Source organism: Aythya ferina, assembly GCF_964211825.1.
Source record: "Aythya ferina genome assembly, chromosome: 5".
Classification (NCBI taxonomy): Eukaryota; Metazoa; Chordata; class Aves; order Anseriformes; family Anatidae; genus Aythya; species Aythya ferina.
The window spans coordinates 59,295,078-59,309,132 of NC_140301.1; the positions used below are offsets into that span (position 1 = coordinate 59,295,078).

General features: G+C 44.0%; 1 protein-coding gene across 1 annotated transcript in view; it reads right to left on the bottom strand.

The window, feature by feature from the left end:
- MNAT1 (MNAT1 component of CDK activating kinase) overlaps window positions 1-14,055 on the bottom strand; it is a 120,386-nt gene that overhangs the window by 25,846 nt on the left and 80,485 nt on the right. Inside the window, exon 7 of the mRNA XM_084520886.1 lies at window positions 10,411-10,532. Coding sequence (XP_084377012.1) covers window positions 10,411-10,532 — 122 coding nt within the window. The remainder of the gene's footprint in view (window positions 1-10,410; window positions 10,533-14,055) is intronic.

Sequence of the window (14,055 nt, forward strand, 5' to 3'; positions counted from 1 at the left end):
TACTGTAAAATTATTCAAAAATTATTTCAAACTTCATCTACTTTTATTAAACACATTTATTGTGAAGGTATTTAATACCCAGGGCTGGCTAAACAATTTTAAAGTGTGCTGGATATCCCAGTACATGTAAAACCGTATTGTCTTGTGTAAATATGGGCCTTGTTTAGAACCACGTCTCACAGGAAATTATGCCAAATGAAAACCATCTCCCCCTCTCCTCTCGCTGGAAAGGATTTATGTTTTTACATTTAATACCAGTTAGGCAAAGAAACAAAAACATGGTGGCGTTGCCTTGAAGCCCGAGCAATAGCTCATCTGTGAAGCACGATTATGCTCAAGCTGCTGTTTCGTTATTACAGACACGGCCTAACACGAATGCCTCAGTTTTGAAGAGAGAGAAGCGAACAACTCAGCCCTTTCTGGAAGCCTGGCACAACGCAGTTTGTTTACCTAGAACAGTTTTCAGCTTACCATTACCAAAGCTTTTAAAAAACAAAATGATGAAGATCAGTTCCTAAATGTGTATACACAAACTGCAGCCAACCAACTTAATTGCGGGTACTTTCCTCAACCCACTGCAAGTAGCCCCACTCCAAAAAAAAAAAAAAAAAAAAAAAAAAAAGGGTAAACAAAAATCAAAGCCACAGAGCATGACACAAAACACATAGCCCTAGAGAGAAAAAGAAAAGGTGGATTTTCAAAAATGCTGAGGTAATGATCGCTTCTGTAGTGGATTTTTAGTGGCACCAATCTTCTGCTGTGCGCTCAGGGGTCAATCCTCCCTTTTTCAGCTCGAGTGGGTGCTGCTGAATGCCCCGGGATGGCAGCAGGCATCTTCAATGGCTGTGCTGTGGGGTTTGCTGGCCAAGGCAAAGCGCTGCAACTGCACCACAAGGCAGCTTTCGGCATCCCGGTGAGCTTTCTGCATAACACTGCATACCAGTGGGTGTCGAGTAACCCAGTGACATCTCACTCATTTAACATAACACCGATTTGAAATGAAAGCAGAAGGTGCTTAGAAACGACTAATATGTAAAGTTCCCAATGATCAGACACCCATCCTGCGAGCACTGGCTCTGAATTCAAAGCACCTCGTGTCATTAGCGTCCGTGATGAATAAAAGGTCTCTGGGACACACGAAGCTACGAACAGCTGTGAGGTCTGTGTTTGGGTGGGTGGTTTTTCAAAGCCTCGGGTGCCTCTCTTTTGTCCCCTTGCCCCCAACACACTCAAGTCTCTAAATACAAAACACGCCTGAGCTATTAACCTTCTACCTGTCCTTGGACAGCTTCCAATTTCAAAGATCCAAAGAGCTTCAGTTTTCCTCTCCTTTCTTTTTAAGTGGTGCCATACACAACTAATTTGGCCTGGCTTCCGACAGCTTGGTCCTGTGGGTGCTTGCAAGCTCGGACTGAAGCTTTTCTTCGTCAGGCAGGACATTTAGGAGGTATCTCACTCCCATGCAGCTTCTCTGGCAGTCAGTAGGTTCTACACTTGCCGTCCAGCCTTTTTGTCAGCCAAGGCACTTTTAGGGTCCCCCTCCAGACCCAACCACTCCTCTTCACGCAGTACCTACAGGCTTACGGCCCTGAAATTTCTGCTGCTGCACTGTGACCAAAATCAGTGAACAGATGCAAAAACTGCTGAATGGAGGGAGACACAAACTGTGTCCCCCATCTCAGATAGATTTGTAAGACTTGGTTTAATTTTTTTTTATTTTTTTTTAAGGTAATCAGAAAAAAAATAAAAGACGTGAACAGATGTGGTCAGATACCATTAACTCTCAGGAAAGTCCTCCAGTTCCACTTTTCCTAAATGTTTCTCTGGTGTGATCTACTCGGGATCATCAGGGTGGTTTCTAAGAAGCTGAGCCTACCAACCCAGCCCTTCAAAATCTTGCCTTCCATCGTATCGGGTGTGAAATCAGTTACATACACAGAATCAAATTTATGAATCAGGTTACTGAATTGTTGAATGGCATCCTCCTCTGGGAGGAGATCCCTCACTCCAACCACTTTGTGCTCTTCAGGCAAACTTTAAACATTGTTGACTTGTGATCGCTGTGAGAAACTGCACCCGCTAGGAATAAAGCTGAACAAAGCTATCTGAAGGGGGTTGAAGAAGAATCACGAGCAACAGCTTGAAAAGCTGTTTGAAGCTTTATGCAAGGCTCTCCTGTGTTTCTCTCTGCCATTTCAGGAAGCTTGTAATTAATCATCTTTTTAGCCATTTAGTACATGAACGCGGAAGGCTGCATTACGGCTCTGTTTATCAGCGTCAGCGTCAAGAAGATGCATCATTTCTGGCTTTCTTTTCCTCGTTTAGGGGTCTGTTTTGCTGGCTGTCCCATTCAGTCCAACTGTTTCCATTATATATTACTCACCCCTCTTGAAACAAAAATGTTTGCATTTTTACCACTCATTGGCTTTTCACAAATGCCTTAGGAGGGCAAATTCAAAACAGGATGTTCCTCGCCTTTGTAGTTCAATTACATCTGAGAGTAAATAATTAATTTTAAAAAATCAGGCTATCCAAACAGGCCCTTCCGAAAGCTGGACAGTGTTTGCCTAGGCTGCCCCACAGCAACTCCTTGACATGACATCTCTGCAGTCCCTTACCCTGGAGTACAAAGCAAGGGTGATTCTCAGATATCGATCAAGAGGAGAAGCTTTTCCTCTCGCCAGCAGTCCTCCACCAGCTTTCAAGCCCTGCCCTCCCATGCTCTCCATCACTCAATTGACTTTGCTCTTCTTGCTCCTCATCCCGAGGCGTTCTTCCCTCTGTAGGCTGCCTATCACTGGGCTTTGAGAAAGCATTTTGTGGCTCTGGCCTGGGAAGAGTCACAAAAGCTGAGGACGCTGAGGCCATCCTGTTGTTGGAGTGAGGGATAAGCAGGAAAGATTGCTTGCCTGTGCAAAATGTACCATTTTCCTTGTAGTAACTGCACAGTTCCCAACGCACAGGAGTCAGAGAAAGACTCAAAAAGACAACACAGGGAAGGGCAGGAGAAGCAAAGAAAGAAAAGCAAAGTAAAGAAGAACAAGGATCACAAATATTACTGGCCTCAAACTTACCACAACTTCAGAGAAGCACTGGGAGATCTAAACCTTAACTTCCACAAAAAATCTACTTCTCTAAGCAGATGGAGAACAGGGAAGGAGTGAAGTCTGCGGATTTATGAAGTCATGGGAGAAGCGTACGTAAGAAGTGATACCAATGTAGGGGTTGAAGGGAAGGATGAAAGCAGAGGAAGGCTTTCAGATAAGATCTATCACAGATCACAGACCATCAGGTATGCTTAAGCAGCTAGCAGTAAAAAGACATTGATTTGGTGAGACACGAGAGTGCAAAACTCAGGGCTTTTGGCCCACACACTCGCAGGATGCCTCCTGCCGCATTGCAATCCATCATCAGGCAGCTTTGCCTGCCGCTGTTTCAGCTGCCTGCGTTGCAGCACTGCCTCTACACCTGCAGAGAGGGCTCCGGGTTTGCCTCCTACCAACCTTCAGCAATAAAACCAAGGTTACCAACCCGAGTTTTTGCAAGCAGTTTTACATAGTTGCTAGTTAATCCTGCAGTAGTTTGCCAGACAATTATTATTTCTTCCTTAGGTTAAGGCTCTGAGATACTTATATTTAATATTGCACGTTCTTTAATAAACAGCATGATTTAGTATTCTGCAAGCCCACACCACAAAAAGACTATTCTGGAATAAATGGTATAATTACATTTCCTACAGCGACCTTGTAATCTCTTGAGTATTTATTCTAGACTAAACAGCCTTACTCAGCTGCCCTGTGTCTGATTGTCGATGAAAGAAGCTTGTTTGACAACTGCTTCGAGCAGAAACATATTTTTTCCATGATTGCATGAAAAAGTAAAAAAACATTACCAGGCCAGTATTCCGAGCACAGAGCCTCATGTTAGATCGATGAGTTAATTTTGAAGCCAAACGCCAACAAAAACAATCACCATGGACATTCTGCTGTCATGGCCAGCTTTTGAGGTTAATTTAGTGGTACATATACAGCTACGGCCAACTTTAAATATAAGAAACGACATGGTGTGTGCAGGCTTCCTTCTTTGTTTCTTTATATATTTTCCATATTCTCTGCTTTTATAACCCTCCCGAGACCTTTTACAGTTACAGAACCCACACTATACCCACAGGTGGGCGGGCAGGAAGTGAAACTCTCCGTTTCATAAGCAGTCCACTTTTAATATATTCAATTGCTAATGACCTTGACAGAAGAGCTCCATGCAAAACACCATATACTTTAGGGTGTCGTTTGAAATGTTCATAGACATTTTTGCCAGAAAGCTGATTTCTTAAACAGTAAGATCTCAGACTTACTAGAGGCTGTGCTCCTTTGCTCAATTTCCATTCGGTTGGAAAAAAATCAGTGCTAATCTACCTACTCCATGTAAAATTTGCATCCTTCCAAAATCTTACGGTGAAGCCTGCAGGATTGCTGTATGCAAAAATAATACAAGGCAGTTTCTACATCAAAGCACATTAAGATTAGAGACACAGGTCTATTTCCTTGTTCCATCCTCCCTTGAAAAAGACAACGCATTCATCCGTATTCATTATTCAAAAAAAATGTACCCACAGAGTGCTATTACCACCATTCATAAGTCTTTATTCAATTACTTATGGTATAATCAACAAATAAGAATTGACTTTAACAGGCTATATGCAAATGGCATCGTGTCAGTAAAGCAATAACCACTTCTTACCTGCCAATTCTCATTCATTAAGCGTCTTTTTCAAAAGTCAACGAAGCCAATAGAAATCTTTCTACTGACTTCAAAGAAGAGAGGATCAGGCCCTGCAACAGAAGGCACTGGGAAATTCAGACCATATGCCTTGGTAGCCAAGAGAATTCCTGTAAGAACGAACACAGCCTTCTTGGTGCTCTCCAAAGCAAGACAAGCTTTCCTTGCTCTTACTCAATCTTTTGATTCTGACTGCTGAGCTTATTGAGAAACTATATTCTATTTAAAGGAGCAGAATGAATTCAGTGTTCAGAATCAATGGGCCAAGACGGACCAAATAAGTCCTTCATTTGTGGCTTTTCTCCTTTTCCAAGATTCAAGAAATACCAGCATACCCCAATCACAAAGTGAGCTGACGTGAAAAATCACCTGCTACAACTTTAAAAGCCCGGTGTTCCTGTCACCCATTCAAAAATCAATTCTCAGTTATTTTACCGTATCGTCTGCAACACAGAAACTGACAGGGGTTCATCAAAAACTAATCCAGCCAAAGACCTGATCAGCAGTGGTTCAATAGTTCGGAGAGCATCCTCACTATTCCTCATTTAAAAAAAATGCCACAGTGATTGACAGCGAAGAAGTTGCACTAGTCGTTTCTGGATTAAGTGCCAGCACACTACATGTGGTTCGAATTACACTACAACACTGTACAACAAAGAAATATGCAGAAATTTTCCACTTGAAATGAAGGTTAAAAATTAAATGCTAACAAAGCTGTAACAGATATGAAATCCAGCCTCCTCATCTTGACTCAGAAGTTAAAACGACTGAGCTGTCCTACGCTAGGGAAAAAAGGAACGGATCAATCCAGTTGCTCCTTATAACATGCACAGTGGGCTAAAACATGCTCATTCTATGTAGAAACTTCCTACAGAGCTCTGATTTTCCTCCAGAACTTAACTCTCAAAATGGCATTTTGCTTCGGTTTAACTTTTAAATTAACAAAGAAGGTACTTTACCGACCCTCCTTAGTGTTTGGTGCTGACGTTTACTTTTGCATCATTCTTAAACAACATGCTAAATAACTGGGGTGCTCCTAACAATGTGGTGAGAGATGAAAACAAGCCGATACATCAAAGGGAAGTCCCATTCTTCCCTACAGAAAAGCAGATATTTTTGGAGCAAACTCAACTGTCATATGCAGATGTATATAGTGGGGAGGCATCTCTGCAGACAAAGCTAAGTAGGCAAACATTATTTTATTTTAAACGGAGCAGGCTTGACTTGTTTACAAGGTCTGCACAAAAGCTCTCTGTTAAGGCTGAGGATTTTTATGCTGAGTGCTAACAGAAATTTTAACTCATACCTGTGAATTACCTCTAGGCTGTGAGAATGGCGCGAGCAGGACAGGCGCTGTGCTGAAGAGGTGGATTACAAGGACTGCTGCTAAACTTTAAGGCATGAAATTCACCCATCTTTTCCCAAAATGTTCATCACATAGGCAGGTTTTTGATTCACAGTAAGCACTCGGTGAGAATGCTTTGCGGCAGCTCCCGCTGGCTCTACATGCGTCCCAATAATCCCAAGAATGCCTTTACATTTTTCAGGACCTCAAACAAACATCACTTTGAACTTCTGGTTTTTTTTTGTTTGTTTGTTTGAAATCAAAACTACATAACAAGCATATATTTTTAAATCAACAAAGCTATTCACAGGATAAAGGCAACTCATTTCCACCCCCATCCTGTTTTGCTCTTTCACTACTTGGCATGACGGGGTTTGTTTTATTTTTCATTTCTTCTGTTTTGCAGTAAGAAAAATCCTATCTATTCCAGACCTCTAACCACACAAATTCAGTGTGCTCAGCTAAAACATTAGCAAAAACAAAAAAGGGGGAGAAAAAAAAAAACAGAAGACAGACCTTCTTTGGTTCCTTTTACGAAAACCTGAGGTAAAGCAATGGCAGTGAGTGCCTGAGCATCCCGGTGCTCTTGGTCTTTCTCGGCCACACAATTCCTCTCCCTGGCAAGTTGTGGTAGGTCAAACAGCCTTGCAATGACTTGGGCAGTTCAACAGACTTGGGACTGATTAGGACTAAAAGATGTTCCCCAGTTTAGTCAAATGACACTGATCTAACAGCTTCTGGTGACCACAGAAGCGCCAGCAGTGCTTTTAATCAGACAGGCTCTCCAAACACAACCCCCTCAGCAAGTTGCCTTCAACCCCACCCAGAAGCCTGGGACTTCCCAATGTGTCACCAAATATTTGGGTAATTTGGGACAGCAACAAAAGTCACACAGACACAGGGCTATTGGGCATCATAGGCCACAGAGCAGCTGTAGAGCCTCCCTGCAGGATGGGTAAAAGACCACGATCCCAGACCCAGTTTTTCTCAAAGGACATCACCACAGGTTTGGGTGCTCGTAGCCATCTTCTCTGCTTCTTCCTTTCAAGCCCTGTTTCCATCTGAGAAGTGCAGGCAGGCACGAGCTGGCCTCATAGGCTGCACGCCTGACGTGCTCTTTGCCACCAAGAGCAAATCGTCACCAACCTGGATGTAGAGCACCCGGTGGTGTTCGCGGGACCATCATGGGACTTCCTTGCCAAAACCCCACAGACACAGGCAAGAGAACCTCTATCACACTGAGGAAGTCTCACTCCCCCTGCCAGAAGGTTAAATACTGCCTTTAGTAAGTTAGTGCGACACATATTGCTCCTAGAAAGCAGTGCAATTCTGGATTGTTACATATTTTTTTCAAAAAATATGAAACAAAAAAGAAGAAAAAATGAAGGGGGGCACAAGAATGGGACGGGACACAAACGATACAAAACCCTACACACAGTACCTCTCATTTGTATTGGAGAAAAAAAGGAAAAAAGATTATTCTTCATTATCATCAAACTTGCAACACAACAGCAAGAAAAAAATCATATGGCTATTAATGTTTTTCTGCAGTGCACAGAATAAAATAAAATGTACAGCCCCAGGAGAAACTGAAAACAAGCTTCTAAAAACATTTTGAATGTAATTTCCTTATTTGCAAAACATGCAAAATCCATATAGAAGAGCAGTGGGAGGACCCAGAATCAGCTCATTGGACTGCACACAGTGTCTTAAAAAATATTCTCATGGACAAATAACACAAGTCAACTTATAAAGCTAGTTTTTTAATTAAAAAAAAAATCCTAGCAGATGTTCTTGATGATCCCCTAAGGATTCACCCTTTTTCTTGCTCTTGCCAGCTGTCTCCTCCGTTGCAGCAGTTTACCAAGAAAGGAATAGCAACGTTCATGCTGCAACCTAAAGTAAGTCTTGCAGAAGGTAAGAGGTTAAGATCTGAATATTCAGAAAGCTCATTCTGTTGGGTGTTTTAAAGATAAACTGTATCTTACCAAAAATGTCAATAAATTATGCTGCCAGATGAGAATTCAAAGTCTCCAGATTACTGAAAGTCTCCAGGTTGGCATTGTCTTTGCAACAGTCTGGCTCCAGAAGCTCAGATGATAGCAGCCTGCGCATTTGAGGGAACTATTTAGCAGTAATAAATGGCCAAACTTGCCTCTGCAAAATTGGTAACAAGAACACAAAATGTTGCTGTACTTTACAACTAACGACAGCATGGTCAAACTGAGCAAAAACTCACAAATTTGGAGGGACTATGGAAAACTTCTTCCTTTCTTACAGAAAGATGATGGAAGCGGGGATGATGAAGAAGAAGGAATGAACACTACAAAGTCTTTTAGATTTAACCTGTCTTTATGAGTCCAAAGTAAGAGGAAACTAAAAATCCAGCGGGAGTGGTTAACGTTGTGCCCAGCTCTTCTGCCTCTCTCAGGCAGCTGTATGCAGCTGCCTGCAAAAACCCCAAACCAGGGACCAAAGCACATTAGTTAAGCATTCATCAACAGGAAATGCGCATGAGTTCATATAAACACAGAAACACAAATATATATATAAATGAATAGCCTTGCATGGTCTAAGGTATTTCAGACACCCAATGGAATAGGGTTAGAGTCGTACCAGCTGGGAACCCACAGCGTCGATGTGTTTGTGTTGGAATTGCAAACAGCCTCAGGACTCGGCAGAACTCTTCCGCTGGGCACCGCGTGCCTCCCCTCACCGAATGCCTCCCCTCGCCGCCACAGCCACCCAGCTGCTCTTAACTCTTTCACCACCTGCAGGGTCGGAGCAGACAACCGGGGCTGTTTGGGCTCAGAGAGGTAAAACGAGGCACGTGAACCTCTGGGAACAGGCTGAGTGCTGTTTGCAAACCCTGCTCCGAAGACGCTGGCACGCAGACAGGGCGATGGCACAGCGCTGTGTAAGGCTGCCTCCGAGGCAGAGCCATGGGTCGGATGGATGGCAGGGTTCCTGCCTGATCCTGGTGCCAGCACTCACCTTACGGGGCCACGTACAAAGGGACAGAGGCTGGGAACTCTCCTGGTACAAGCCATCTTCCTCCCCTCAAGCTGTTTCACTTGCGATAAGGCTGAGAGGGCCCCAAGGCTCCCATCGCCCCGGAGGTCCCTCACAGCTGTGCTCCATCCAAACAGGTGGTGAAGGCTGAATCTGGCTCTGCCCAAGTTTAAACTGCTAATTAATATTTGGTCTCAGAAGCCTGATATCAGATAATAAAAATTACAGGCACCAGGAGGACAAAGAAACAATAAAAATGGAGACAATCTCAATTCCAGACAGCCTTCAATTTTCTAAAGCACCATTAGGTTGCTTGTTTGTTTTAAGAAGTCCACCTACCTCTAGCATTTTCTGCGTGAGATGCAGTTCTGCCTGTGCCACCAAACTAAACAGGATTCCTGTTTGGATTTCAGTGGTCTCTGAATCTGCATCCTCCAAGTGTCTCAACTTTCTTCAGTACTTTCTGGCTTCAGTTTTCCCCACAGGGGCAAAGATACACATTTATTATTATTTTTAAACTCTTTCTTGCCTTGCCAATCTGCATGTTCACTCTGCCCCATCATTTTTCCAGCCGCTGTAGGTTCTTGTGACCTTGGAAGCCCAACCACAACCGGTTTAGGGACACTCCCTATCCCAGCGGCTGGGCATTTTCAGGTGGCTTTTCAGCTGTGAACACCCTCCAGCAAGCAGACGTGTCACTTTTGGCCTTCCCAGCCTCCATTTTTCAGGCCCGGCAGGCTCCCTTCCAAACACGGCTGCGCACCGTGATGCCACCAAGCTGCTGGACCAGCCCTGCATTATGCTTTTTGACAACGTTAAGCTCTGTGCTTCATTTCTCACAAACGCAGTTTGACCGTCGACAGCAGTTGACAAGTAAATCTACCCTTTTCCGTGGCAAAAGGCCCAACTTTAATATTTTTACTGGCTTACAGCTGGGTAAATTAGGCCCCAGATTTTTATTTATTTATTTTTTAATACCGTGCAACTGAAAATGAACAGCTACTTCACTGCGACTGCCAAGGACAACCTTAAAAACACTAATGCAATCCAGTCCAGCTCTCAATAGATCTATAAAGGCTTGAGGACCAAAAATTTTAGCTTATCCACCCAAACAAAATGTTGGTTGGTTGGGCAGGAAGTCTAATATTTCATTAAGATCCTTTAAAACAAAACACACACACAAAAAAAGCCCCTACATCCTGGCAAAGTGAAGATGGTAACAGTCCCAGCTACAGCCCTGTGAAATGGGAATTAAAACTTGCAGCGTTACTTACCCCAGCCTTCCCAGCATTTCCAGCTCTGGAACTTGTGGTCCATATGTCTCCACTTGCAGAGGCTGATACTCGTACAAAGCTTCCTCTAGCTTTTGGATGGGAGCTAACGAAATATGCTGACCCTGTTAAAGAAAAGAAAATATATGGTAAAAATTGCTACAGAGCAGGTCAAGGTTTTGTTTAGACTTCTTTTTTAGATGCACTGCAAGAACAAGTGTACACCATTAAGCTGGTCTGGACAAAGACCATTCCCATTAAGGACATGCTGTCTACTACACCACTCATTTCTTTAAAGATTTAAACTTTTTACTGTGATCTACAGTTCAGAATTAATGTTTCATTAGCTGTAACTATTTGGACATGGTAGGAAAAAAAAAAAGGAAAGTTTTACTGAAGGCAAGCTTAGTGTTAGAGAAAGCAGCTGCTTCCAGTGCCACTAGTAAAATTATTATTAGGTAAAAATTTCATTTATCAGAAGTAATATCAAACAAATGTCTCTGAGCAAGGCTATTAGATTCTGTAATCAATGATTTCCTGAAAGCCCTAATTAGAAAGAGAAGCCACTTTCATTTCTCTCTGCAGGCTTTGTAAACTCCCATATATAATGGCCCTCAAGATACGACTTTTACAGTGCAATACAATTAATTCATTCAGCAAATTCCCATTTGTTTCATAACTAAAAATATAGAAACACACAAACATAAGATTTTAATTCCAGATGGTACTTTTGCAAGCCCTTCAGACCACTGAGAAACAGCAAGGCTTTTTCCCCCCCCCCCCTCCAAGTCCCTATCACTCCGAGCTCTCACAAAACAGGAGACTTGTGGCTGGAAAGGAGGGGTCAGGAGGATATGAGATAGAGCCAAAGTTAACAGATGTTGCTGCATGACATTTTACACTGATTTGTTGATCTTTCACACAGTTTCAATTTTCTACTGTGTTCTATGGTGCTCACAAAAATTAGCAGCAGCAGCAAAAAAGACAGACCACGATGATCTCCCCCAAAACAGCCTGGCTTCCCCTCCAGCAACTGACCTTCACATCTGCGACACGCGGGAATTTGGGAAAGTAGCAGGATTGTTTGCATAGACATTTTGTCTGCAGCGGGAGATCGGAAGCTTTCCATGGTGTAATGCTCCCACTGGTGAGCACTTGCTCAGCTTCAGGTCCCGGGGGCCACTCGAAGTCTTTATCTACTCCCTCAACTGGGAGCTGAAGGCTCCTAGTGTGGGACACTGGGTTAAAATTAACTAAACGGGGGGAGAAATAGTCAGCAGAAAGGGAAAGCTGCTAATTAAATTTCTGGGTGAGGACAATGACCTTCCTGAAGCAGTAGCGTGGCTATTTTTGTTTAGAGAGCTGCAGAAAGTGGGTAAGAAAATTGAAGATGCAAGTCCTTGAGAAGTGCTATCACGGGGCTAGGCTGAAATAGAAGCAGCTCAAGTCCTCCATTGAAAAGGCTTTGTGTTTGTGATGAGAAGAGAGAGTCGTGGCCTTTTTCTGTGCTACTGATGAGCCCGGAGGGGCTGCTGCTAGCGGTGGCTCCAGTGACAGTGCCTCAAAAGCAAAACACGGTGGAGAAAGTTCCCAAGTCAGCCGTGAGTCACTCCAACTTCCAAAGCTACAGCACGCTGCTGCTTCTACACCCCAAGCTGTTGCTGCAACATTAAAACCAGGCGACCACTCTTTTAAAAAGTAGGGAAAGAAAGGATAAAAATTCAGCATTGATACTGCTCGGTGATATTTTAAAGGTCTCTTTATATTGCTAGACATTGTAGCTTTACAATCTATTCACGCTCACGAAAATATTAAACTTTGTAGCTACCCTGATGTGGGCATGCAACACCCAGTGTTAAGAGATGAATGCTTGAATAAGACTTTTAGATTTACTTAAATAAGATTTAAAGCTTTGACCAACTTCGCATCTCTGACCGAACCGAAGGGAAAAGATGCCTCATCATTTTATATGCGAACACCCTCATCTGGTGAGTGAAAAGCCTCAGTCTTTCCAAATCCAGAGGAATTTTGTTCCAGCCATAGAAAAGAAAATTCAGTTTCAGGCAAAGATCAAAACCATGATAAATATTTTTGGAAATTACTTGTGTGTGGAAAAAGGGAGCAGCTCAGATTGCAGGAGCCACATCTCTGGAGGGCATCACCAGAACAGCTGCTCGCTGTTAGCGGAGTTGCCATTGATGCATTCCTCACACTTTTTTAACGAGAGCAACTTCTGCTGACATTGGCCAAGGGACGCAGGAGGGCTCCCGACAAACGCACGGGGCTCATCGCCAGCCTCTTGTCCCGCCACCGCCTCTGTTGCTGCAGATGCCCGGCTCCGTCTGCGGACTCCTGGTAGGAGAGGATGAAAATATTTCATTTGTCTTCCTCTGGGGCGTTCCCGAGGTGCCAGAAGCCAGAAGGGATGGTGATGGTTATTTACTTTCATGATGCCCAACTGGTAAACGCATGTGAGCTGTGTTTGGATGCTGGGAGGCTGGCTGGTCAGCGTGCCAACCACACGGCAGGCACTGGGGTGTGCATTACAGGGAAAATTTAACATTTACCACTCCGTGAGGATGCCCCAGGACCGTCAGCTCAGGCAAAGCACCTTCTGCTGAAAGAAATCCAATCCAGACTGGGAGATTTCAGATCAGAAAGGTCCAGGCACATCCCCTGGGTTGGTTATTCCAACAGAGAATGATTTTTGCCATTAAACACTGGCAGCTCGTTTCTGGCTTATGGAGCTCAGTCTCAAGCAGGGTCTCTCTCCTTTGGCTCTGTTACACCCTGGACCAGGGTACAAGCATTAGGATCACTCTGTGCTTCTGCACGGCAAAACCACGGTGGTGCTTTGGGCCCAGCAGCAGATCCACACCTCAAGGAGGCCGCGCAGCTGGGACACAGCTCATTTGTTTTCTTTTCCCCAAATCACAGCTTCAGCTGATGGGCTTTGGCAAGGCGGATTAGATTCCACTTAGCAACGGGGGAAAAAAAACACGACTGGCTGCTGCTCCTGCCCTAGAGCTGTCTGGCCCTTAGGTGAAGGCTTTTTCCTACGAGCTGGCCTTTAGTCTTCCTTGAGCTGGGAAAGGGCTAGGTGGAAGCAGAGGAATTACACCATACGCTGCCAGATGAATGGGGCTGCATCTTGGTCAAACCCCGCGAGCACAGCAGCTCTGTTAATGCTCTGGGTAGGAGCTGGCCCTATGGATGGCTAAGGTGCGTTTTCAGCAAACCTTGGTGAAGCTAAAAGGTTCAGTCTGAGCGATTTGTCCAGCTAAAAGCCATCTGACCAGCAGCATCTCCCTTCTGTGTCTGTGCTGTGGTCCCCAGCCACTTCAGAAGCGGCTGCTATACGGGGGAAGCTGTTGTGTAATTCGGAGACATCACATGAGACAATAACTATTACTTCGGCCTTACACAGCACTTTTCCACATCCAAAAAACATTTCACATCTATGAGGTAAGACTTATAAATTTTCTGTATTCCACCTAGACAGCCGGCCTTATCTCTTAGCCAGCCCTACCTCCTTCCAGCATTAGGAGACGTTTATTAGCACACTCAAACCGAGATGAAGGCGGTGGGTCCAAGCTCCTGCTTTTGCATTACTTTCTCCTGACAACCCTAAGATCTGACGCTGTGGTC